We start from the raw sequence: 27188 nt of genomic DNA on the forward strand, positions 1-27188 counted from the left end.
TGCAGAAGTACACAACTTTAATGACTGTAGAGTAACAGAAACCACAGGACAGGTACGATACAGTAAAACAGGGGTGGGGTGGGGTGGGGATAAAAGGACAGAGGGACACTGAATATGATCACAGCAACCAATGGGTGATTCCTTTGGTGCCCTGAGGTCATGAGACACTTGACTCCTGTCACCAACAACTGCAGGTTGAGTAAACCACCAGCTCTGGAAGACAGGTAGTGGCACTATTGCTGAGCTTAGAATCGGGGCAGGGCCTCCGTCACAGAGTGTTAATACTCTGAGTGTGAGGTCAGCACTGTGACATCAGGAGAGGGGCCTCCTCAGGACGCACTCCCGTTCCCTCACACTAGGTGGAGAAAGAGGTCCCCTGACTCAGAGTAACCAGGCCCCATTAACCTTGGTCTTTGGATACATAGCAGCGCTGCACCCCACTGCACCCCACAGCCAGCTTCGCACTGTTTACCCAGCACCCCCTGCAATCGGAGTTTGCGCAGAGAGTGAGCACATCCAGAGGAGGTGGGAGGAACCACGGCGGTGGGACTCGAGGGGCAGGAGCTGGCCGAGGAGCAGAGGTGCGCCACGGCGGCCCCTCCTAGGCGTCACTGAGATTGCTGGCGCTCAGGAGCACCTGCTCCCCAGGTTTGAAGGCCGGCATCCCAAGGTAGGGGCAGCTGGCACAGCGGAAGGCATCGCCCAGGTAGCACTGTTGAGGGAAGAGACAGTCATACGGGGAAGTGGAGGGTCAGCGTGTCCCAGATTCATGGGTAAGAAAGGGATCCCTCGTTTCCTGACATGGCCATAGAGGCCCGATGGGAACGGCCGGTGCATATGTAGGTCCGACTGAGATCCAGATACTAAGAGTATTTAAGATCTCCGGTTTTACGAAAATCAGCGGTCTGGAGAAGTTCCTTAGAGGCCGTATTTCTATATTCTCAGCAGTTCAAATCATAGCCAAGCTCAGCCACATGGCTGAAGAGCATCCGGCCACAACGAAGTGGGAAGAACGGGGCCCAAACCGAGAAATGACAAGAGCTCCCCCCGGGGTGCGGGCATGCCAGCCCACTTTCAGACGATGACCTCTCTCCTGCACACACGTTCTCACGTATTTGCCTAATTAGATATCTGGGCAGGAAGTGAGAGGGGGAGCTAGTCTGTGCCGGGTTTAGGATGATGCCCAATACCACTGGGGGTTTTGTGAATACTGAGTAAAGATCCAGATATTTACGTTTCCACAAGCCGACTTGGGCTGGGAGCTCGCCTGTTCCTTTGACTTCTCTCTTTCCAGTTCTTCTGCGAGGCCACAGGTGCTGGGGGGACATCAGTAGCTTGTGAGTGAGACGAGCCACCACCCAGGGGCTCCAAATCCTTGGCAGAGCCCCAAGCCCGCCCTCACACTTTTCTCTTTACACCAGGATGTCTTAACGCACACGCCCACAGGGCCAGGCTGATGAGGTAAGTGTGAGGCCGTTTAGGGAGACAGAGTGGTGGGGAGCGGGTGGCCCCGAGGGGAAACGCCCTGTCTACACAGGCCGGCCACTACTCAGCTTCGGCCGATTAACACACTGGGGAGAAGCAGACAGTGTTGGCACATTTTCCAAAGCTAAGGACAAACAAAAAAAACAAACACACTGGATTTTTACTTGAAATCTCCTGATTTGTGAATGCTGGCAACTTTCACACTTAAAAAAAAAAAAAAACACCGATGACTCAGCAAGCCCACACGCCACCATTTAACTTTTTACCACCCTTTCCGTCCATGAAACAAATGCAAAAATACTAAGACCAGCGTTTTCCAGGTTAAGAGGACAGATTGCACTCATGCCTCTACTTTACTTTCCCTCAAGGTCCCACCAAAACTGGAGTGAACACATAACCCCCCAACGACAGGGGCTACGGGAAAAGGGACAGCAGCAATGCGGTGCCAGGTGCTGCAAAGCAGGAGGGGAAGAAGGGACTCCGACTGAGGGGAGCTGAACTCCGACCAGGCAGTGAGGAAGCCACCACCACGTAGGTGGCCAACCCCCAACCCACATCACACCCCAAACCCTCCAAAGGAACTGCCTGCACCAGAAAGGCCCTTCCTTCTCTGCGAAATCTAACACCCCGAAGGGAAAGACCCAGAGATACTGACTTGGCCGAGTCCCCCACAGGCCCACCCTGGCTCCTGTCACTAAAGCACAGCCAACAAACTCCCCGCTGAGCTCAGGGCTCCCAGGGAGCTTTCTGTCCTCCACTCTTATCTTGGAGACAACCAAGATTCGTGGGAGGTAGAAGGCCTCTACCTCGAAGTGAGAGACCAAGCTAAAAAAAGAAAAAGAAAAAAAAGGCAACTTGGAAGAAACAGAGACTATGCAGGGAGGAAAAAACCTGCAAAGAACTATCACTAACCTCGGGAGAAAAGAGAAGAGATCACACCCACAAAATAAAAATAGGACACTGTGCTTAAAAAAAAAAAGAAAAAAGAAAAAAGTCAAAACAAAAATGGAATCTTAGAAATTAAAAACATGGTGGTAGAGGGGTTCCCTGGGTGGGTCAGTCAGTAAAGCTTCTGACTCTTGGTTTTGGCTCAGGTCATGACCTCACGGTTTGTGGGATCGAGCCCTGTGTCAGGCTCTCCGCTAACAGTGAGGAGCCTGCTTGGGATCCTCTCTCCCCCTGCCCCTCCCCAACGTGCACACATGTGTGCTCATGCTCTCTCAAAAATAAACAAATATTAAAAAAACATAACCATGATAGAAATAAAATAACTTAACAAAAGGTGTAGAGGATAAACCTGCACAATTTCCCAGAAAGTAAAGCATAAAGAAAATGTGACAGAAAAAAATTTACAGGATGATTAAAGGGATCCAACATCTTGAGTAACAGGTCACAGAGAAAACAAAGAGAGAAGACAAAAATGGTATACAAAATTAAAGAACATTTCCCAAGCCATGGACGTGGCTTCTAGACTGAAAAGGTGTATCGAGTGGCTAGTGCAAGAGATGTGAACAGACCCATATTGCAAAATGATACTGGGGATAAAGACAATTCTACAAACTTCCAAAATGGAAAAAGAGGTCTTACAGAAAGATCAAGAAACTGAATGGCCCCAGATACCTCTTCACAGAAATGTCCTCAAAATGATGTAAGAAATTATTTCCAATCTAGATTTCCATACCTAAATTGGCAATCATGTATGAGAATAGAAAAAAGGCATTTTTAGCCACACAAAGTGTGCAAAACAAAATTTACCTCTCAAGTAGCTTTTCTAAAAAAAACTACTGGAGAATGGACTCTACCAAGAGAAAAGAGAAAACCAAGAAAGAAGCAAGGGATACAAAAAACGGAAAAGCTAACGTAAGGCAGACGGAAGGGAACCCTCAGGGGAACAGTGAAGGGGACTCCCAAGATTTCCGCACTGCTGGGGACAAGGTCACACGTGTGCACGGGGCAGGGGCACGAGAGACAGACACGCTGAAGACTGCTACTGTCACCAACCAAGCTGCCATCAGGCCACTCTTTTACCCGAGGGCGGGCAAGCCAGCCCAGGGCCTTGGCTTATGTTGACCGTGTGCGGGCGACACTCACCATGCCCTCCCCCCACACCCTGAGGCTCTGCCGAGGACACGTGTGTTCTGCCGTGGTTGCTCCGCACAGGAGAGCTCTGGTCCCGGCGGGTTTGGATCAGAACACGTAGAGCAGCCCCTCCCTCTGACCACACTTCTGCTGGTCACCAGTCACTGCGTCACTCTGCGGACCTGCCAGCTCTCCCTGTGTCAGGCCCTTGGTTTCCGAGAACTCCCTCGTGACTCTTCCTACCGACTCCCCTGGAAGGGACCCAGTCCAGACGAGACTGCAGATCTTATCTTTCACCGGGAGACTCCACAGATGTGGAATATTGACCTGTCCTTGCCTCATCGGGGGTGGGCTTACTACTCAGGTCTTCACGACTGAAGAATGTATTACTTGGAGCTTCGCACTAGGTGGTAAACTATCAAATAAGCCAACAATGACTAACATAAACTTGGGAGAATGGTAATTTGTGACGAGAGGGAGCAAGACGCAGCTGAGGGAGCCTGTCGAGCGGACTTCTGAGATACTAGTCATGTTTCCGATTCTTCACCTGGGTAATCAGTACACAGGTGTTCGTTTCATTACTGTTTAAAGTGTACCTGATTAAAAAAGTCCTCTGTATATATGATAGATTTCACTATAAAATATATATTTTAACAACAGTCAAGTATTCTGATTCCTTGAGACTCAAGAAGCCACTAGAAGCAGCCCGGCAGACCCTGCTTCTGCCAGCACTCACCAATTTTTGCAGGCCTTCCTCTTTTTCCCTTCTCCACATGAAGGAGCCCGCAGGGAGGCTGGATCCGGCTTCTTAAAATCTTCTGGATCCAGCAGCTCATCGGAGTCGATGAGATCCTGGAGAGTGTTCGAAGAAGTTAGTGACACGGTCACGATCTCTGCTAACAGAAGGCTGAAAAAAGGGTTGTGGTGGCAGCGGGTTTATAGGTCCACGTAAAGAGGGTCTCCACTGCCCTATTCTGGGCTGATCATCACACTCCAGCTGACCACTGGAGGGATCTAAACTATGTCCACAGAAGATGCATTCGGTTGTGAGGGGACTGGGAAGTAATTTACAACGTGCAGAGAATGTGAGTGCGTGTGTATGTAGGGAGGGAGCAGGAAGAACAAAAAGAGAAGTGTTATATTTATTCAAATATATGAAGGGCTGTCATGTGAAAAAGGGAATGAAATATGTTTTATATCATTCCCGAGAAAAAGACAAATAACGATACATACATGTGTGCAATTCTTTGATAAATGTGTGGACAATTCATCTGTAAGCTCTACGGGGGCATGAACCGTAGCCTGTCCTGCTATCTCCAGAATTTCAACAGTCGCAGAAATAAAGAACTTTACTATAGACAGTGCTGATCAAAGATGGGAAAGTGTTGCTCTTAAGACAGTGAGCGTTCAGTGACTTGCCCAGACAAAGGAGCCAATAAAATAAAGCTGACAAACTTTTTTCAGGTTCACGCATGCCCACGAGAATCTTTAACATATCACATGAAGTGAGAACAAGAAAACCTGTGAGGAAAAGAGATGCCGAGAAAGAAATGTAAAATGCCACCAATGCGGAGTTCCCTCCTGAATCAAAAATGCCAGTGACAGGCACAGCCGCAGTGATGGGCTTTACGGCTGCAAGTCCGGAGAGGCCACTCCCAATGACGACCACTCATACCCGCAGCGAGGCCTACAAGAAAGCAGCGCAGAGCCCACAGTGCCCACAGTGCCCGCTCACCACGCTCTCGTCCTCCATGTCGTTGGCTGAGAGGGTCCAGAGCTTGGCCGCTGCAGGGTCCACGGCAGGCTTCACTGAGTCCAACCCACAAAAGAAAAAGAGCTCCATAAAAGCAGCCAGAGACAAACCACAGGCATATGTGAGCCTTCTACTGAGACTCTGGGAAGGGACGCTGGACCGGGAGTCAAAAGGATTGGGTCCGAGGCCCAGCTCTACCACTTAGAGAAGGCACGGCCTGGGGCCGATCGCTTTGCAGTGACAGAAGCCATCATTTGCTAAGCACTTGCTTTGTGTCAGATACTATGGTAAGTATTTCATATATGCTACCTAATTAAATCCTGGTAAGAATCTTACAAGCTAAGTATGTGGTGTCCTAATTTTATAGGTGAGGAAGCTGGTCCCCACATTTAGGCCACTTTTACAGTAAAGAGCCACAAGCAGGAGTCTGTCCGATGCTTCTGACTTCACTCCATGTTGCTGTGTCCTTATCTTCGTTTCCACCCCTAGAACCTGGGGCTAATCGTACTCCCTACACCTACTGCAAGGAGATCTGAAGATCAGAGAGAAAGTTACCAAAAACCATCATAAATAGCAAAGCTTCTGACTCACGTGAACCTGTCACGTACAAGAAAATCGGCTCCAGAGCCGGTGGCGGTGGTGTAACACACACCAGCTGCAGACACAAGCCTCACACCTCCCGGCTCCATCTGGGTCAGGGGTGGGGTGCAAGGAAGGCCCTGAAAGAGCGGAGCCCCGAGTCTGTGGGCAGGTCCTCAGATGGGCCTTGGGGGTAAGTGCATCTCCACAGATCACTGTGCAGCTGAATGCTCAGGCCTTCTGCAAGGCAAACCGCTCATCGAAGCCGTCCCTACCCATTCTGGAACCATGACTCCGAAGGCTGGGATTCCAGAGGATTTCTTAAAGATTTTGGCTGGCCAGTCAAAGCAGAGCAGTGTGAACGTACCTGTAAATTTTCGCCTATTTCACAGCTGGGGCAAATTTCTCTCAATTCGGGCCTCACGTAATAGTGATCAGAAGGGTGAAGGGGTGGCAAAGGGCAAGTGCAACTTTCTGAGAAGAAATATGTTCACAAGTGGCTTAAGATCCTCAAAGTAAGAGAAGCTGACTTTACTAGCATGGAAAAGACACACAGGAAGAGGAGCAGGGCACTCTTAGTGGCCATGACCACCAATGGGAGACCTTTTGAGAATAAATGTCATGGTTCTGGGGTGTGGAAAGACTTTGTGAGCTAAACCACATGCTCAGGCCTCTAGAATCTGGAGGCCTCAGTGTCTTCAGGTGCAGAAGGGGTTGAATTAAGTAATACCTATGCATTATGTCAGATGTGGATCTGAATCTGCCCAGGACAACAGTACATTAAACATTCTTCCATTAGGAAATGACTGAAATTAAGGAAGGAGTGGTCCCCTAGAGACATCACTGCCTCTACTCAGATCTCTGGCTCAATGTCTCACATGTCCTTCTAGGCCCACCTGGACAGAACAAGGTCCTCAGGCCAGTCTTACCTGGAGGAGAAGACTTCTTGGCAATAGAAAGCTTCAGTTGACTAGAAGAACCCACTTCAAAGTTGGGTTTTTTGCCTGTGATGCGCACAGAGAGCAAGCTGTCACTTTGGTAACCCAGATGTTCCTGGACAGACTGTACCTCTTCGGGGCTCAAGGGTTCCCGCAGCAGCTGGAATTCAAGACACCAAAAGCATTAGGCCACACTCTTTCCACAAAATAACGTTGTACTATGTCTACCTATACAGGCGTCAAATACTCATTTCTGTGTACTAAGCATATAGTAGCACCAGATGACAGATGTCACCTCATGCCTCACATTTGGTTTCTCAGTGACCTGTCCCCTAGAGTGTCATTCCGTCTGTGTGCTTACTTTGAGCCAACCCTAAATTATTTACCAGACACCTGTCTATTAGGTACAAGGCACTATGCCAGTCATTCTGCGGGTTGTAATGATTATGATTATGAAGATGAATCAGACACGTTGAACAGACATGTTGAAAAGGATCACAGCCTACAGCAGGGAAGCATGCCCACAACAAAGAGAGTGGAAATGAATTAGAGAAAAAGGACCATGCGGGAGGGAAATGTTTTCTTGGGAAGAAGTAGCAGACGATTGATAAAGGTAGAAAAAAATGTGGAAATGCCACCTCTCTGCCCAACAACTACAGAATGGTTGAATAAATCTTAGCCCATCCATAGCACTCAATATTGTCACATCATCATGAAGGATGAGGGGCAATGCACTGTAGGTGGGCAAATGTCAAAGATACTTAGGGGTACCTGGGGGGCTCAGTCAGTTAAGTGTCTGACTCTTGGTTTCAGCTCAGGTCATGATTTCATGGGTTCATGGGATCGAGCCCCATATGGGACTCTGCACTGACAGTGTGGAACTTGCTTGGGATTCTCTCTCTGCCCCTCCCCTGCTCATGCTCTCTCTCTCAAAATAAATAAATAAACATTAAAAAAAAAAGACATTTAAAGGTGGGGGGAAAAGCTAGTGACTGAACAATGTATATATACAACCTTATTTACACTCAAAAAACTCTCTCTTACACACACGCGTAAATATATAAAAAAGGTCTCAGCAGCCACACACAAAAAATGTGTTGGTGGCTTCCTCTGGGAAGGGAAGCGTGAGGAAGGCCTGCACGTCACTTTATGTTTATATGCTCTAGTATTAATTGAATTTTGATGAGCATCTCTTATTTAGAATATAAAACAGAAACCCTAAACTAAGAAAAAAATAAGAAAGAGTGGGTGTAAAGAAACTAAGGCCCTAGGTCATGTGGCAAACAGGTGGTATCACCAGTGGTCATGGTATAGCACTCACCTCTCACATAAGAAAACTTCAACATCAAAGAAGAATGTAGAAAATATGAACACCTCCATTTAACCTCAGTATTTCTACTGAACTATCAGAGATGGCATTCCCATCCCCACCCCCCAACCTGCTCCAGCCTCCCACCAAATATCTGAGGATGGTCCCGGTGCCTGTGTCGCTCTTGGGCCTAGGATTTGTGTCCATTAAGGGACCTGTGTTGCGCTCTCCCTGCCACCGTGGCCACCACCCCCACACCAGTACTGAGACTGGAACACGCCCCAACCCACATGGGCGCAAGCTGAGACTCTTCAAAGGACAGGTGTTCCAGAAAGTTCTGTCTTTTGCGGCATCACGTGTCTTAGACACAAAGCACTTCCCGGTTTGCTTCCTAGTGTACGCGACACTGCACCTCACCTTCAGGGCTGTTACTCCCCTGAGTCTCTCTGTACTGACTCACAGAGATCCTGGGTGTGGTCGCCCAAGACTTCAATTCCCAGCAAAGAACGTTGTCTACCAACATACCTCTTTCACTTCCACGAGACCAGAAAGAGTCAGGGCCGAGCACAGCTTAGATGTCGTTCTCACTTTGCTATTGTTAACTGCCGAGAGGAAAACCCCAATCAGTACTTTATGGGACAAAGCAGGGAAAACAATAAAGGCTCCATCCAATTTGGTTCAGCAGCCAATAAAACAGAAATGGTGAAGGCATTCTGACACAGGCTTTTGGTTGGTCAAAGTGCTCTTACCTGTGCTCTTTTTTTTTTTTTTTTTTTTTTTTTTTAACGTTTATTTATTTTTGAGACAGAGAGAGACAGAGCATGAACAGGGGAGGGGCAGAGAGAGAGGGAGACAGAATCGGAAGTAGGCTCCAGGCTCTGAGCCATCAGCGCAGAGCCCGACGCGGGGCTTGAACTCACGGACAGCGAGATCGTGACCCGGGCTAAAGTCGGACGCTTAACCGACTGAGCCACCCAGGCGCCCCTTACCTGTGCTCTTAAGTGTCATATAGTACTTCCATTGTTACTGTTTCTTCTCACTCTTGGCTTCCTGGAAATACCTTCCAGGGGATGTTGGATAATGAGTGAGAAAGAGGCTGAGGAAACGTAAGGCACTGACGTTCTCTCTGTACACTTCTGGCAGACACTGTGTGCAGCCACCCGAACTCTACGTTCCCAGCAAAGAATGCTGGTCATCTGCGGTCTGCGTCTCAAATTTACACGTCCGCATAAACACCTCTACGCATTTCAAAATACATTCGTTCTCTTATTGTGTTTTAAGTCATCACATATTGATGGAAAAAGTTAAAAAATTCAGAATTGGACGGTGTTTTGACAGCTTCACCACGGAGCAAAAACGAGAGGCTTTTACCTCCTGGATTCCACCATTAGTTTCACATGAGTCAACAAGACCACTCATCACTCCCAGACTTCCAGTCATTATTTTCTAACTTGTTATTAGAAATAACTTGTAGTTAGAAATAACTACAGGTGCATAGAAAGTTCTGTTTTGTTTTGTTTTAAAAAGGGCCGTTCGCCTCGTTCCCCCCCCATGGTAACATCTGACGAGATCGGGTGCATTCAGGGCGGTATGGCCGTAGACGCCCCCGCCATGGTAACATCTCACAACTATAGCACACCGGTGAAGACCAGGAAATTGTCACTGGGAGTCCACGGCGCTACCCAGATGTCACCAGTTTTACGTGAGCTTGCTTGCGCGTGTGCAGCTCTGTGCAACCTTACCAGGCTTGCAGCTTTGTGGGAGCACTACCACAGTGAGGATACAGGATGCTCCATCACAAGGAGCCCTCTGACGACCCCTTTACCGCCTCACACATCCTCTGCCTCCCGCTCCTAACCCGTGGCGATCCTCAATGTGGTCCCCATCGCTATAACTTTGCTATTTCAAGAATGTTGCGTGAACAGAAGCACACAGCATGCAACCTTCTGAGCCTGGCTTTTTCTCACTCGGCACGATTCCCTGGAGAGTCATCCAAGTTGCTGCACGTATGAGGAGCTTATTCCTTTTTGTTGCTCCAGAGTTTTCCGTGGTATGGACGTACCACAGTTTAACCAGTCAGCCTGTTGAAGGACCCAGCCATTGTCAGATGGGCAGTTTCCTTCTATTTTACTACCGAACGGATCAAAGGTCACAATTCCTTCAGGTGCACTGCTTCAGATTTGTACAATCATTTACCACCAAGGAGAAGGATCTCCAAATGATACCTCCTACTCAGAGAGATGCAGTAAACATACCTAAAGATGGAACGCTGTTAAATTCTAGCCTTTCAAAGGAAGATTTCCTTACCTACAGCTGTCTCTACTGGCTCTTTCAGAAAGAGACATCCACCAGGCCGAAGGATCCGGGCCATCTCGGCCAAAATCTCAGCGCTGTGCAGAGTGGTGCTCCCAGGAATTACACCCGACAAAATAACGTCAAAGCTAGATTCTTTGTGGGCAGCTGAAAAGAAAGGAAGACTCTACTCAGCAAGCACCTGGGCCCCAGAGGCAATCTGCCAACCCCTGCCAAGCCCCCCTCGAGGGCTGTAGGCCTGGCCCTGGAAGAATGAACACCGCCCCCTCAAGCAAATGTTACGAGGCCACCATCACCAGCAAGAGGGGCAATGAAGCTGCTGTTCTCCCTCAGTCTTCCTAATTTTGTATCCTTTCCTATGTTTAGGGAAAGGAGTAAAAAAGAAAGGTGGCTTAAAAAATGCGGAATATTTAATAAGAAACAACAGACTTCTACAAATCAACTACACTCTGAAGTCCACTGTATCTCAACTGAAAAACAGCAGCGTGGCCACCCACTGCTATCGTCTGCCACCCAAAACAACTCGGACATTGAGGAACCACATAAACGCAGCATCCCACCAACCCCTGCCGCCCTGCAAAGACGATGTGTGCAGGCACTCACACTGCAACAGCTGGCTGATGTTTTCCACAGACACCTGGCCCTCGTCGCCGGTGAACGTTCGAAGCTTCTCCACCAGATCTTTTAGAGCCTCTGCCGGGGATGACTTATCCCAGATCACTGCCACAAACTGGCCAGCCGAGACCCCGTAATCTGCCATTCCTGCAGTGCCGAGGGACCTACAGATGACGAGACAAAGGAAAGTCAAGACGGAGCAGAGACAAAAGCATAATTTAATCCATGAGGAACCATCAAATGTGATTAGAATCACCACCTCAATTCGGACCTCTTGCCAGGGAATGCTGACCACATTAGAATATCTTCCTGTAGATGCTCGAGAGGTGAAGAAATGAACCCATCTCAATGGATCATAACCCCAACTTTCCCAAACAAGGCAGGTTGCTTCCCTGATGAGAGGCCTGTCTTGGCAGTCAAGTTAGGAAGTTGAAGGCAGAAAGATTATTTCTGCTTTGATTTGAGACAACTCAGCGTGAACAGAATATAAAACACACAAGACGCTCACTAGGCAAAAGTAGGACTCCGTAAAGAAGGCCAATAAATGGGCAGATATAACCCAACCACAAGCTTAATGTTTCCTTAGAAAAAAGACAACATATTTATTTTTTTTTATTTTTTTTAATGTTTATTTATTTTTGAGAGACAGAGGGATACAGTGCAAGCCGGGGAGGGGCAGAGAGAGAGGGAGACACAGACTCCAAAGCAGGCTCCAGGCTCCGAGCTGTCAGCACGGAGCCTGACGCGGGACTTGAACCCACAAACTGTGAGATCATGACCTGAGCTGAAGTCAGATGCTTAACAGACTGAGCCACCCAGGCGCCCCAGAAGACAACGTATTTAAATTTAGCAAATTGAATAATGATATTTTCCCTTTCATCAAAATATGAAAATTCAATTCCATTGAATCTGCAATGATCAATACTACCTACTGTCTTTAACGTTTAATGTTAGTTACCCAGACTGTTCAAAACACTTAAAATACATTATCTCAACTGAACCTCAGCACAACCTTAAACTAAATATTCCCATTTTACAGCTATAAAACTGAAGCCATGGACTTGCCAGGTCACACCACTAATAAATGTTGTGAGATAAAGACCTGGAATTTGAATCCAAATCCATATGACTGTAAAGCCCATGCTTTTAACCTATGGAAATCCCCTCCCCCCACCACCTTGAGGCAACTTTCTCTTCCACTGGATACTGAGATGAGTCTAGAATGTGCTCACAATGAAATCAGGTCAGGCGATAGCATTCTACTTGGCTCCTCCTTTCTTTCTTAAACATTAATGCCACCAAGTTTCCAACCTAAAATAGCTCTAATAAATGGCATAAAGGCAGAAGCCGTGGTAGCCAGGTCAAGCATGGATCAGTGTTGTGCTGAACACTCCTGTCTTCTGCAGAAGTGGCTAACTCAGTCACAATTATGCCACCACGGGCACTCGGACTGAATTTAAGCCACGTCCACTACATTCTTCCGTCCTCAAAAATATTCACTGCAGGGGCGCCTGGGTGGCTCAGTCCGTTGAGAGCCAGACTTCAGCTCAGGTCATGATCTCGTGGTTCATGGGTTCGAGCCCCGCGTCAGGCTCTGTGCTGACAGCTTGGAGCCCGGGGCCTGCTTCGGATGCTGGGTCTCCCTCTCTTTCTGCACCTCCCCTGCTCGCACTCTCTCTCTCTCAAAAATAAAACAATAAAAACTTAAAAATATTCACTTCAAACGACCTGCTCCTCCACCTACAAATCTTAGCCAAATTAGCCAGTCATCCTTAAATACTATAGTACTTTGGTTTTGTCACTCATTTCCTAAAGAAGTTTATTTTCTAGGTGAAATCAAGTCATTCTTCTGGAATCAGGTCCTCCATAAATAATCTGGCTCCACCTGGATCTCCCACTTCTCCAAAGTGAATCCCTCCTTGTTCTATGAAAAACCTTTGCTTTTTTTTGCTTTCATCATACCTTTTATCCAATTGCTTCCATGTAAAATGTCCACTTCTTATTATCCCAACCTGACTGCAAGCCCCAGTAAAAAGGATGCCAAGTATTATCAGACAAGCAACATTCCTTAGTCACTGAATCGTTTTTAAATCCTTAAAAAGTACACAATAAAGAAATGAAACTTTTAAGCTTTTAACAGGCACAGGATGTTGAGGAAGAACTCCCGCAAACGTATTTTTTTTTAAGTTTATTTATTTATTGTGAGAGAGAGAGTGAGTGAGTGCATGTAAACAGGGGAGGGAGGGAGGAGGGAGGGAAGGGGTGGGGGGTGGGGGATCCCAAGCAGGCTCCATGCTGTCAGCACAGAAGAACCAGCCAGGGAAAATAGGACCATGGATTGCTGGGCATCAGATTATAAGAAATAAAGAACTTGTTTCTAGAATGATGTTGGCACCAGGTTCTCTGCTGGGACAATAGAAAGTGACCAGCTCCCTGCCCACCAGCAACAACTACAAACCTTACACTGTACTCACAGAAAAAGCATCAAGAAAGAAAGAAGGTGCAGAAGTTTGTTACAGCAAAACAAAAAGCCAGGTGTCTAGACCTTTTCAGCAACCTTAAATGGAGGCAGTTTCTACAGAGCACAGGTTTTGAATACAGATGAACTAGGCTTCTATCGACCACTAGACTGTCTACTTAGTAGCTACATGACCTTGGGTTAGTTATTAGCCTCTTTTCCCATCAATAAAGAATAATAATCTCCTACTTTGCAAGGCTGCTGTACGAAGTAAATGAGAAGATAAGAATATGCAAAACATATTTCATGCAGATCCTCAGCAGGGTCTGCTGCACAGAGCTCAACAAAATAATATTGTAAGAGAACTCTTAGTTTTTGGTGGCCAGTTTATTTGCCTTTGCTTCAAAGAGTCCCTATAAAAGCCTATTCTTTCTCCTCAGCTATGCCCACTGAGGACTCCCCAGGGAGAGATGTGAGGCTTCCTTCTCACTGTTAGAATTACACAGAAGAGCTGCGCTTTATGACATCTTAGACACTACTCCAGTAGGACTGTGTCAGCACATTAGAAGGATGTAAAATGCTTTGCGTTCCATATCCCCCCAAACTAATCTTCTCTGGCAAGAGGGAGCTCATAAAATACATTTACTAAACATTAACCCTCAAAACGCAGACATAGCCACCACTCTCGGCCAGCATTTTCCGAATAAAATGGGACACAACGTTCTTTAAAGTATCTAAAAGCCAAAGTGTGATACCTGTCATCGTCAGAGTTCTGTGTGGCTGTCAATCTGCCTTTTTAAAGCAACTCTAAGGAAAAAATGTCCGGCACCTAAGTCAACATACTTACAGGTGTGACTCAGTCTCATATCTAAAAAGAGGTGGAGTTGAAGAAGGCACTGTCACGTAACTGGCCTTGTTAAGCACTGCTCCAGCACTGCCTGCTATACACAAGTGCCCGTGGCTCTTCTAAAATGCTACTGGCAGGCAGGGAAAGCAGATGTCTGAAAACAACTTCTGGAGATGCACTTGTTTATTTCTAAGGTACCCAATAAACATCAAATCTTGAGGCATTTGGCTCCTCTGAAGGATGAAGGGAGCCAAAAGAAAAAAAAGAAGATTGGGGCACCTGGGTGGCTCAGTCAGTTGAGCAACCGACTTTGGGTCAGGTCATGACCTCACAGTTCATGAGTTCAAGGCCCTCATCGGGCTTGGGCTAACAGCACAGAGCCTGCTTCAGATTTTCTGTCCCCCCACCCCTCTCTCTCTGCCCCTGCCCCCCCCCCAATAAAAACATTTTAAAAAAATAAGAAAAAAAAATAAGATTGAAGTTTGCATACCAGTTCTTACCAAGGATCAATCCTTTTAAGTCAGGTGGCTAAAAACTTCTAAGAATACTGAAAGTTCTCAAAAAGGAAACATTTAAATGTAATGAGCATGTGTGTGTGCAAGCGCGCGCGCGCGCACACACACACACACACACACACACACACACACACACACACAGAACAAGAGGTGATAATCGGCAAGAAAACAAGAAACTCAAAGGAAAATGGAAGACTGTCTCCGGACAATTAGGTATGTGTCAAGAATTAAGAATTTCAGGAAGGATACCCCAGAGCTAGAATTTCCACAGGAAAGGCTCATTTGAGGATCGGTGGACAGAACTCAGAAAACAAAACCTCACAGATCAGTAGTGTTTTAATGAAATCCAGAGCTGTGGATCTGAAATTTTAACATCTGGGGAGTAGTTCTGGCTCAGAAGGGCTTTCTCCACATCCAGGCAGGGGAGGGCAAGATGTTTTGAAAAGACTAGTTGATAAGCATTGTGCAAAAGAGATACAAAGACAAGGGTCTAACTGCAAACACAAAATTTACAGAATGACATGCTTTGTTCCTGTCATCAGTTATTCCTAACATGGAAACCATGTACTTTTCCCTGTTAATATGAAGCCTTCCCTGGTGACAGATATCACAGTGAGGCACTCTGCATTTACACTTCAGTTTAGTGCCTGGGCCATGACCTCCCTGAGTCATTCAGAGATCGGCACTTAATGTCAGAATGGACACCACCAACCTTTCCTAAACTTGCAGAGTCTACGAGTCACCTGGGGGCTTTGTTAAAATAAGATTCCTGGACTGCACCCAGATGTACTGAATCAACACTCCAGGAGAAAGACCTGGGTACCCAATTTATTAGCAAGCATCCTGGATGGTTCTTTTGATCTGGCAAGCTTGGGAAATATTAAATTATACTGTTGAAAAGATGACCACAGGCCCCAAATGGAGCCACTTGGGCTAAGCACACATCATCACCAAACCGAAACTAACAGCTAACTTAATTGTGGTTTCAACCTTCTCCAGGAATGTAATCTCAATTAAGGGGTCAGTTTGGAATTTTACAGTCAGCATTAGTAAAGTAATCTAACAGACCCCTTCTGTCCCCTTGCCTGAAATAATCCCCTCCCCCCGTTATAACTTCCCTGTCTCACCCCCTCTGCCTTTAAAAAAAAACCTTTCCTTTACTTGGGATGGGATGCTGCCCAATTCATGAATTGTTCAATAAAGCCAATTAGATCTTTAAAAGTTACTCGGTTACATTTTTGTTATTTAATAACACCAACTCCACACTTTGGAGATTCTGGCAAGTCACTGGCTCAAAATTACAACCTGGGGGTTAAGTACCTCACCTCCCCCAAAGACCGAGGCTTCAGCTACCCCAGTGTTTGAGACGAGGGCCTGAGGTCCAAGGTCACAACGGCTGGCTATTAGCAGAAGCGGGTCTTGAAGGACCCATGTCTTGGGGACGCAAGGTCAAGGCTCCTCCTTCTCAGCGCGCTGACTTCGGAGCCTCAGACCTCGGGCCCGCAGCGCATGAGAGGAGGCAGCCCGGGAAGGTCAGAAGCCATCACAGCGCAGGAGCCCGAGACAGGCAGGGCCGGCCAGCCGCCCCCACCCCCCCATACGGGCTCCCCCGGGCAAAAGCCCGCCGTGCTCCCCTGGGAGGTGGTCATGGCTCCGTGTCCACCGAGGGACGGGGCTGGGAATAGGAAACAAGAGGCTCCAGGGGCGAGGATGGGCCGGAAGGGGACAGCTGGGGAGATCGGGTTCCTGGGTCGCAACTCAACGACGCTCACCTGCCTCTCGGGGCTCGCTCCCGGCTTCTTCGCGGCAGCCGGCTTCGCACCTCGCGCCTCTCGCGATATGAGGACTCTGCGGGAGCGCGGGCAGGGCGGAAGTGGCCTTGGCGAGCTCGCGGGTGTCCGCCGCGTCACTGGCGGAGGCGTGCCCGCTTCCAAGATGGCGGCGGCAGCGGCGGCGGTGTTAGGCGCGCTCGGCCGGGCGGGCTGGAGGCTCCTGCAGCTGCGGTGCCTGCCCGGTGAGGGGGCGGTCGAGCCGGGGAGCGGGGAGGAGCAGGGAGGGGGCACGAAGCCGACCTGGGCTGGGTGCGGGGCGGAAGAGGCCGCCGTGGCGGCCCACGAGCAAGGTGAGGTGAAGGGCATCGGCGCGGAGCCGCCGGCGTCCAGGGCTCGAAGGGGCCGCCTGGCTGGTTTCTGCCCCCATTCTTGAGCTGTGAAGGGCAGGAGTGGCGGGGCGGGGCCTGTCTCTCCCATTTAACGAAGTTAACGGAGCCCCAGAGAGAGGGCTGTGGGTGCCCAGGATCTCACAGTTCGGCAGTTGCAGCCTGGCAGACCCAGACCCAGTCTGTCAGTAAGTTCACCGCCAAGTCCCCGGGAAGGGCCACTTCAGGGTCAGAGTTGGAAACGGCCGCAGAGAGCCCCTAGTCCGTTGTTTCTTAAGTCGGTCATCTCTTCACTTCATTGATTCTATGATATTGTCCCACCTTTTCCACAATATAGTATTTTTGTTTATACACCCGAGTTCTTAATACTAGACGTTTACTTAAAAGAGGTAGCTTTATATTGCTACTGTAAATGGACAACCAGTGTCACCTCCATAAATAGAATGTATACATTGATGTATTAACATAAACATACAACTAATAAAATAATATTCTCCTGGATTTCATCAAATCTTGTGCCCCGCAGTGGTTTCCACGGTCGTGCTTTGGGACCTCTCCCATCCTATTCGAAGTTTTATGAGTATTTGTTCCATTTTTTGTGTGTGTACAAATACTAAAATACTGATATTTTTACACCTACTGTTCTGTGTTGTGTTTTGTTTTGTTTTTTGAGAAAGAGAGAGGGGATGGGGGGGGGGAGAGAGAGAGAGAAAGGGAGAGAATCTTAAGCAGGCTCCAAGCTTAGTGCAGAGCCCGATGTTAGGGCTCCATCTCATGATCCTGGGATGGTGACCTGAGCCTCAACCAACTGAGCCACCCAGGTGCCCCTATTCTGTGTTTCTTTTAATATCATCGTTCCCCGAGTTAGTCCATAGATTTCTTTTTAAGACACGAGTGTCCTTCTGTTGTTGTTATACAAAACTCCAATCCAAATGTTTTTTTCTAATTTTTTTTTTAACGTTTTATTTATTTTTGAGACAGAGAGAGACAGAGCATGAACGGGGGAGGGTCAGAGAGAGAGGGAGACACAGAATCTGAAACAGGCTACAGGCTCCGAGCAGTCAGCACAGAGCCTGACGCGGGGCTCGAACTCACGGACCGCGAGATCGTGACCTGAGCCGAAGTCGGCCGCTCAACCGACTGAGCCACCCAGGCGCCCCTCCAAATGTTTAACAAATGCCTGTGCCCCAGCATATCCACTCCTAGGTGGAGAAATGAAAGCATATGTCCACCACAAGGTGTGTACAAGTATATTTACAGCGACTTTATTCATGATAGACTAGGCCGAAACAACCCAGGTGTTCATCAACAGACTAGTGTTTCTTAATGCAATACCACTCAGCAATAAAAAGTAGCAATTGATTTCCACAAAAATACTAATCGGTTAACCATATATTATGCAAAAAAAGTTTTGCCCAAAAAGGATATACTGTATGATTCCCTTTAGATGAAATTCTAGGACAGGACAGGGTGGAAATTTCAGAACAGTGTAGGTGGGGCAGTGGGGAATGACCGGAGAGGAGCATAAGCTTTCTGGGGTGATGATAATATTCTTCACGTTAGGGGTTCAGGTTATGCAAGTGTACACTTTTGTCAGGACTCAGATTTGGCACATTTAAGATTTGTGTATTTCATTGTATAGAACTACCAGCTCAGTAGAACACCAGTAAATACTGAACTCTGGTTAATGATATGCACGCAGAATGTGTGGAGCTGAAGAATACTGAGGTCTACAACATGCATCAAACGTAAGATGGACTGATGACGGGAGAGTGTGATAGATATGTAGAACCTAGGTGGTGGGTACACAGGTGTTCATGCCATAGTTCTTTCAACTTGTATGAAATTTTCTGTAATAAAATGTTGGGAAAGAAAAAAAGGAGTATGAGCCTGGACTTTCCAAAGCCCTTCCCATAGTAAATGAGGTGTTGCAGGTGTTCCCAATGAGAAAAACCCCACACCTGTGGGGTGCCTGGGTGGCTCAGTCAGTTGACCATTGACCATCCCATCCAACTCTTGGTTTCAGCTCAGGTCACGATCTCACAGTCAATGGGATTGAGCCACGTGTTGGGCTCCGCCCTGAGCATGGAGTCTGCTTGAGATTCTCTCTCTCCTGCCACTCTCCCCCACTCACTCTGTCTCTGTCTCTCTCGCTCAAATGAGTTAAATGAGTAAGTAAATAGAGATTAGTGACCTGTGTGAAGGCACCATATAAATACTATAGGAATCAGTACTCAGTCCTCATTTCTAGTCCAGTGCTCTTGGTATAATATAAATATGTAGCAATTTCAGGTCATTTTCACTTTTTGATTGGGCTTCACAACACTCCCAGTGAGCAAACAGATTCTTACTCTTAATTTGCATATTTAAAAATCATGCTCATTGGGGCGAAGTCCATTACCATACAGTGAACAAACGATAGCAAAAGGCCAGAGGCCAGGTCTTCGGTTCCCTGGCTCATGCTTTTGCCACCACATCATGTGTCAAGGTTGCCAGTTTACCGAAGATTTTTGTCTGGGACTCAATACTCGGATAAGTGGTTCTGGAGTAGACTCAGCCCTGCTTTTCCTCTCCCCATCCCTCACGGCATTCGGGGCATCAAAGAGTCTTCTCTGGTAAGTGTTCCTGCCTGACCAGCCCCGTTCTTGTTTCAGTGTCCCGTTGCCAGTCAGCCATGGTGTCACGTGCCTTCCGTGCTTCAGCTGTGCAACTAAAGTCTTCAGATGAGCAGAAGCAACAACCTCCCCCGTCTTTTTCTCAGCAACATCCTGAGACACACAGAGCAGAAGAACCCAAGCCAGAGTCCCCTCGTCCACCCCCCAGGTATGTATCAGGACCGCAGTCCATCCATTTCTGGCCATTTTGCATGCTTGGGTGTGTCTGTCCTTCCTCTCTCCTCTATCCTCCTTTTCACCTTCCATCATTTTCTAGGCTATCTTTGAAAGGAAACTGTTGCTTTTTTATTATATTTTAATTGTGCCTGTACACTTTAAAATATCTAATCAAAGTAAAGAAGCTCATAAAAGTAAAGCAAAAATTACCAGAAATCACAAACCCTGAAAAAACTCTAACGTTTTTGCAAATGTCCTTTTTTGATGTTTTTTAAGTATACTCCATACGTAAATCTATATACTGTAAGTGATTAATTACACTGTACACCATTCCAGAACCTGTTTTTTCACTCAATAGTACATTTTTAATGTTTTCTCAGTCTGTATGATTTTCATGGTTGCATACTATGCCAGCAAATGGCAGTATTAAAATTTATTTAACCATGGGGCGCCTGGGTGGCGCAGTCGGTTAAGCGTCCGACTTCAGCCAGGTCACGATCTCGCGGTCCGTGAGTTCGAGCCCCGCGTCAGGCTCTGGGCTGATGGCTCGGAGCCTGGAGCCTGTTTCCGATTCTGTGTCTCCCTCTCTCTCTGCCCCTCCCCCGTTCATGCTCTGTCTCTCTCTGTCCCAAAAATAAAATAAAAAACGTTGAAAAAAATAAAAAAAATAAAAAAAAAATAAAATAAAATTTATTTAACCTATCTTGGGACATCTGGATGGCTCTGTCGGTTAAGCGTCCGACTTCATCTCAGGTCATGATCTCACCGTTGGTAGGTCTGAGCCCCATATCAGGCTCTGTGCTGACAGCTCAGAGCCTGGAGCCTGCTTCGGATTCTGTGTCTCCCTCTCTCTCTGCCCCTTCCCCATTCATGCTCTCACTCTCTCAAGGATAAACATTAAAAACAATTTGAATTTATTTAACCTACCTTTTATTGATGAATATTTAGATTTCCTTCACTGCTATAAAAAATGTGATCAAGTGTGTGATTCTCTCAGCAGGGGGAGCATTGAATCAAAGCAGGTGCACAACTAAAATTTTGTTACATGTGTGGGACCAAATTGGCCTCTAGGGAGGTGAAAATAGTTTACGTTTCCATTAGATATTTTTTCTTCTTAATTCTGCCACTGAGAAGTTCTGCTAGCTCTGAAATTAGGGTGTTCCCATCATTTTTCTGGTCTCCTGATTAAAGTGCTTCTCATTTCCATTCAGCAAATATGTTCTGAGGATCTCCTTTGTGCCAGGCCCTGTGAATACTACAACTGTTGTCCCTGTCCTCATGGAGTTATCGTTTGGTACAAATACAGATGAAGAAACAGTGTGCTAAGGGCTGTAAACAGAGAAATCCAGGGGGCTATGGGAGCATTTGCCTTCCTATGACATGACCTCCTCACTCACGGGATCCCTTGTCTCAGTGACTGTGTGCTAGGAGAAAGGTGATAGAATTTTTGTTCTGTTGGCATTGAAACATCAGTACTGGTGAAAAGTAAGTGTCTTCCCGGCGTGCGCTTAGAGGAGGCCCAGAGCCTCCGGTTTCCGGTCAGGCGCATTTTGCGTGTTAGGCAGCCGGCAGTGAGATGAGGTGTGCTGGGTTCCATCCCCACGTGTCTGTTGGGTTTGGGTCTCAGGTACACAGATCAGGGCGGTGAGGAGGAGGAGGACCATGAGAGCGAGGAGCAGCTGCAGCACCGCATCCTGACCGCAGCCCTGGAGTTCGTGCCTGCCCACGGGTGGACAGCAGAGGCCATCGCGGAAGGAGCCCAGGTGTGTATAGGAGGAGGGGGGATGGGGACCGGGAGGGAGTCACACCGGCCAAAGCAGAGGGCCTCATGCTTTCTTATGGCCCAGCTTAGAGCCCCTCACTGCTACAGGGTTGGGGCAGGGTGTGTTTTCCCAATAGGGTAAAAATAGCTTTATTTTTTAATACAGAAAGATTATACCATGGAGTTGGTTCTTGTGAGCTAGGTTATAAAGGCAGCTCCTTAGGCATAGGTGTTGCCTATGATCACAGTTACCACGTTTCATTGACTCTAAGACAGCAGTGGTTGTAAGAAGTGCCATTATTTTATGCATCACTAAAAAAGAAAAAATGCCACCTATTAAACTGGGGCACGTTGTCAATTGCATGATTCACACTGAATGTTTAAATGAAAAAGTAGGGGGGCATCTGGCTGGCTCAGTTGGTAGAATGTGTGACTCTTGATCTTGGGGTTGTGAGTTCTAGCCCCACATTGGGTATAGAAATTACTTCAAAATAAAAATCATAAAAATAAAATGAAATGAAAAAATAGGTGCATCTTAAAATTGATGAAATCTGGTGTTTGAAAATGCAAGAGGGCACCATCTAGGAGACCAACACGCCTTGCTTTGTCAGTAAGACTGACGGTGTTTGCTTCTGCGTTGGCACAGATGGCTGCTTTAGATTAAGCCGTTGGCTCACCTGGAGACCATGGTGCACAGAATTGTCAAGCATAGCCAGATACCGCCCTGTGAGAGCACAGGGAGAACAGAAAGCAAAGGAGTTCCAGATTCACGTCTCCCACCCCAAGCTTGCGGGGAAATTGGATGGAAGGGTGAGCATGTTTGAACGCTGGCGAGAGCACAGAAACGAGGGTGAAGTACAGGTATGAGAGAAAGTGGCAAAATCCCAAGTCCAGAGCCCCTTCAAGGCAAGAATTAGGAGATCTGGGAAATGAGTGCAAGGACTGGCCTTTGATGTATTAGGGGTGAGGTTGGAGAAGACAGCTACGGGTTTAGTTTTTAGAATATTAAGGGAGTTCCCAGGGGACAGCTTCTGTTCCCTGTGAAGTAGGTGTGGTTGTCTCATGAACCTGAAGTTAAAAAGGGTAAGAGGAGACAAAGGTTTGAGGGTGGCAGAGGATGTTAGAAAGAATTATTACAGGAAGTGGTGGAACAGAAATGTAACAGGATGGTTTGGAAAAATCTTGTTTTGTTTTTTTTTTTAAAGGGAGAGAATCACTATATATCAAAGCTACCTATATTCACAGTCCTAGAACTTTTTTTTTTTTATGGCTATTAATTTTTGAGAGAGAGAGAGAGAGAGAGAGAACACAAGCAGGGAAGGGACAGAGAGGGAGACACAGAATTCAAACAGGCTCCAGGCTCCGAGCTGTCCGCACGGAGCCGATATGGGGCTCGAACCCACAAACCATGAGATCATGACCTGAGCCGAAGTCAGATGCTTAACTGACTGAGCCACCCAGGCGCCCCTGTTTGGAAAAATCTTATACTGCATTAGTCTACAGTAACTGGTCTTTTTCACTGTGTCCTGTGTATATCTTTATTCACGGTGGCTGCATAATACCCATTGTATTTACTTGACTTCAATTGATAAACATTTGGGTTGTTTCCAATTTTTTAGTATTCTAAACCTATTTGTACAACATTTAAGTGCATTTTGAGAAATGGAGTTGTTATTTTGTGGTGTATCAGACCAAACAGAAGCTACACCGGTTATTCAAATAGAACTTAATACAGTGAAGGGGGAACGGGGTGTAAAGTTGGTAACCAGGTAACTGGCAGGATAAAAAGAAGCCCTTAGGGTATTACGGAGGTTGCCACAGGGTTTAGCTCCCATCTCCAGGGCTAAGGAGACAAAGGGGACAATTGGACTTGTTAAAATGGGAGGCTTGAAGGAGAGTCCCTGTGGAGGTGAGGAGGAGGAGCTACTTGGCCAGTGATGCTGTCTCTAAGTTTAGAGAGAGGGTCCCCTGGGGCTGGCACCCAACGTGATGGTGGCTCAGTGGAACCAGTTCGTCGGGTTCTGGGAAGGGTACAGACCGGCTCGGCCAGGGCCAGGCCACCAGAGGGAAGTGCTGCCCCTGGGTGAAGGCGGCTTCTGGGGAGATGCTCACGGAGCCGCCAGCAGACAGGACATCCACAGGAAGGAGACGGACCCTTCCTCCTCCTCCAGCCTCACGGTCTCCCTCCAGCGATGGGATGGGCAGAGCCTAACATGGAGCTGGAAGTGTGGCTTGTGGACTACGGCCCCTGCATCACAAAGCGGAGGCTGAGACAATAACTCCCCACCTGGTCCAGAGAGAGAAAGTATGTTTTTTTTCCAAATATTTATTTAAGTCATCTCTACACTCAGTGTGGGGCTTGAACTCACGACCCCAAGATCAAAAGTCACATGCTGTGTCTGAGCCAGCCAGGAACCCTGAGTGTGTATATTTTTGAGGGTGTTGTTACATACATAGTAGAGCCAGTATAGCTTGGTGGTGACGAGCTCTGAGCCTCAGTTTCCCCATCTGTAAAATGAGTGAGGATAACACCCACCAGCTGGAGTTGCTACGTGGCCGAGGCCACAGTGAGATCGTGTGTGTCATGTGCTTAGCAGGGTGCCTGACACAGTAAACATCAGTTGCCATTAGTATTGATGTGGCTGCAAGTCTGCTGTGAATACTGCCAAATTGCCCTCTATAAAGGCTGTGTACTTCCACCAAAACAGAGGCACTTTCTCCACTCCCAATTGGAGGGATTTATAGTTAGTACTTTTTTTGTTCCTTCCCTTCCCTCTCTCCCTGGTGCTGTCATAGTTCTGCCTCCAGTAGATGCTCGATGGTTGCCACGTATCAGAAAGAGCAAAGGACCATCGTGGCATTGTTAACTCCTTAACAACTCATAAAAGAAAATGTTTTGGGGCCCCTGGGTGGCTCAGTTGAGCGTCCAACTTCAGCTCAGGTCACAATCTCATGGTTTGTGAGTTCAAGTCCTGCATCAGGCTTTCTGCTGTCAGTGCAGAGCCCACTTCAGATCCTCTGCCCCCCTCTCTCTCTGCCCCTGCCCCCCTTGCTCACTCGCTCTCTCGAAAATGAATAAGCATTTGGGGCGCCTGGGTGGCTCAGTCAGTTAAGCATCGACTTCAGCTCAGGTCATGATCTCATGGTTTGTGAGTTAAAGTCCTGCATCAGGCTCTCTGCTGTCAGTGCAGAGTCTGCTTCAGATCCTCTGTCCCCCTCTCTCTGCCCCTCCCCTTCTCTCTCTGTCTCTCTCAAAAATGAATAAACATTTGGGGCGCCCGGGTGGCTCAGTCGGTTAAGTGTCTGACTTCAGCTCAGGTCATGATCTTATGGTTCGTGAGTTTGAGCCCCTGCTTTGGATTCTGTGTCTCCCTCTCTCAGCCCCTCCCCCCCACTCATGCTCTGTCTCTCTCTCAAAAAATAAATAAACATTAAAAAAATATATTTTAAAAATTAATAAACATTTATTTAAAAAAAAGAAAAATGTTTTTTGGTTTTTGGGTTTTTTTTGTTTTTTGTTTTGTTTTTTGTTTTTTTGTTTTTTTTTACAACAGAGAGGCCTAATTTCCAAGAGGTTTAGGTTAAGTGAATTGCTGAGGAAGAGCGGAGTGCTCTTCCCAGCCCCCTTTTTTATGTTAGGACTCTGGGTTACAAGTGTCAGAGCTCAATTCTGATTGGCTGGAGCAGGCAAGGGTGTGTTCAGACTCATTTAATAACAAAAGTCTGGAAGTAGCTCCATTGTGTTGCTGGGAATCTCCATCCTGTCTGCTTTGCTTTCCTCTCTGTGAGCTTCATTCCCAGCAGGGGCTTCCCACGCAGGACTAAAAATGGTTCAGCAGCCCCAGTGGAAAGAGAGCACTTCTTTTCCGTGAGCACTAGCAAAAGTCCAGAGGTGGCCTCTTAGGGCCTGGATTTGGTCATGTGCATGTGCCTGAGCTAGTCACTGTGAGCTCCAGTTATCCAAGTCTGGATCTCAGGCTTTACAGCACACCAAAGGGGGTGCCTGGGTGGCTCAGTTGGTTAAGCATCTGACTTCGGCTCAGGTCATGAGCTGGTTCATGAGCCCTGCTTCAGGTGAGTGCCGACAGTGTAGAGCCTGCGTGGGATATTCTCTCTCTCTCTCCCCCCCACCTTCTCTCTCTGCCCCTCATGAGATTCTCTTTCTGCCCCTCACTCACGCCCTCTCTCTCAAAAAAAAAAAAAAAAAAAAAAAAAATACACCAAAGGGTTGATGGAGGATGGAGGATTGCTGGTCAGCTTTACCCAAATCACACGGACCAGGGGTGAAGAATAGGGTTATCCCATTAAAAATCAAGCTGCTGTTACTGGAAAAAGAGGTGCTGGTGAGGAACAGACAACACATGGCCACTACATTTGCCTGCCACTTTTCTGTTTTCTCTGTCTCCTTTTGTAGTCTCTGGGTCTCTCCACTGCAGCAGCCAGCATGTTTGGGAATGACGGCAGTGAGCTGGTACTGCATTTTGTGACCCAGTGCAATGCTCGGCTCACTCACGTGCTGGAAGAGGAGCAGAAGCTGGTACAGCTGGGCCAGGCCGAGTAAGTCCTGTGGCATTTTTGCTGAGGGTGGCAGTTAAGGATCGGGGGGCTCAGGCCCCACTAACAGTCTCAGGAGGCCAATCCAGGCAGAGCCGAAAGAGGGGAGCATGGAGCAGCCCCGCTGCTTTGAGGGGACTGGAACACAGCTGCCTCTCTGTGACAGCTGTAGTCAGGCCAGCATCAGGAGCTGGTGGGACCCTCCTCCCTAGCGCCGAGTAAGCAGGATAGCCCCGAGCCCATGCCTTTGACCCAGAGACACACTCTTTTCTTTTTCCCCTTCCAGGAAGAGGAAGACAGACCAGTTCCTGAGGGACGCAGTGGAAACCAGACTGAGAATGCTGATTCCGTACATTGAGCACTGGCCCCGGGTACAGAGTCCATATCTAGGCTACAGGGCACCAATGCATTCGTGTTCTTAGTTCTCAGCGCCTTGCACTCGGAGGACCCTGCACAGTCTTCAGAAGCTAGCTCATTAATCCGCACAGACCTGGGGATTCTCCGTGCACTTGGTAGAGCTAGGGAGTGCGGACTTGGGCGTGCCAGAGGGAGTAACTGAGCCATCTGGGTCTCAGTTCCCAGAAGTGTGAGTGGCTTGCGTACTGGGTCACATCGTGTTGGCTCCTGGTGGCCTGAGTGTGCTACCAGGTATTCAGTGAGGAGGAATCCATGGAGGAGATTAGAAAATGAGATTTTATTGGCCATCGTCATTAACAGGCCTGTCGTGTCCTGGATCTCAGAGGACTGGGATGTCTTTTCCAGTTGTGATGTGATGCTTGAAAATTGGAGTATTCGTTCCAAGGCTTTTTGTCCCCTTTCCTGAAGCTTCCTTTTTCCTGTTTCAAAGCATATCACAGTGTGGGCCATTCTCTTACTTAAGAAAATGGAGTCCAAGCACATCAGGAATGAGAGGGCAGCAGGGGTCATCTAGTGTCCTCCACCCACTACTGAGCAATAGCGCCCATCAGTCAGTTGACAGACCTTGGAACAGC

At 47.6% G+C, this 27188-nt stretch overlaps 2 protein-coding genes across 3 annotated transcripts in view; one reads left to right on the top strand and one right to left on the bottom strand.

The window, feature by feature from the left end:
• Positions 1-16763, bottom strand: CIAPIN1 (cytokine induced apoptosis inhibitor 1). Its single transcript, XM_042968630.1, has 9 exons — positions 16664-16763; positions 11060-11235; positions 10451-10603; positions 8669-8745; positions 6826-6994; positions 5300-5373; positions 4301-4416; positions 1235-1316; positions 1-712 (listed from the first exon to the last, which is right to left on the bottom strand). Exons 2-9 carry the CDS (start codon positions 11214-11216, stop codon positions 602-604), a joined length of 939 nt encoding a protein of 312 aa, XP_042824564.1. The 5' UTR covers positions 11217-11235; positions 16664-16763; the 3' UTR covers positions 1-601.
• The window catches only part of COQ9 (coenzyme Q9), a 14478-nt gene continuing 3960 nt past the window's right edge, over positions 16671-27188 (top strand). Inside the window, exons 1-5 of one of the 2 annotated variants that reach the window (XM_042968628.1) lie at positions 16671-16905; positions 19704-19872; positions 21508-21643; positions 26057-26199; positions 26483-26567. In XM_042968628.1, coding sequence (XP_042824562.1) covers positions 16731-16905; positions 19704-19872; positions 21508-21643; positions 26057-26199; positions 26483-26567 — 708 coding nt within the window. In that variant the 5' untranslated portion in view covers positions 16671-16730. Of the gene's footprint in view, positions 16906-18723; positions 18798-19703; positions 19873-21507; positions 21644-26056; positions 26200-26482; positions 26568-27188 lie in introns of those variants that run through there. The other variant, XM_042968629.1, reaches the window with a different exon arrangement.

Source organism: Panthera tigris, chromosome E2, assembly GCF_018350195.1.
Source record: "Panthera tigris isolate Pti1 chromosome E2, P.tigris_Pti1_mat1.1, whole genome shotgun sequence".
NCBI classification, from domain to species: domain Eukaryota; kingdom Metazoa; phylum Chordata; class Mammalia; order Carnivora; family Felidae; genus Panthera; species Panthera tigris.

Excerpts from the sequence above, each read along its gene's own strand:
- CIAPIN1 (XM_042968630.1), bottom strand. The coding sequence starts at position 11,216 with ATGGCAGATTACGGGGTCTCGGCTGGCCAGTTTGTGGCAGTGATCTGG. Across the intron at positions 5,374-6,825 it reads CAAGAAGTCTTCTCCTCCAG|TGAAGCCTGCCGTGGACCCT; the intron begins GTAAGACTGGCC and ends GGTTGGACTCAG. Across the intron at positions 4,417-5,299 it reads ACATGGAGGACGAGAGCGTG|GATCTCATCGACTCCGATGA; the intron begins GTGAGCGGGCAC and ends AACACTCTCCAG.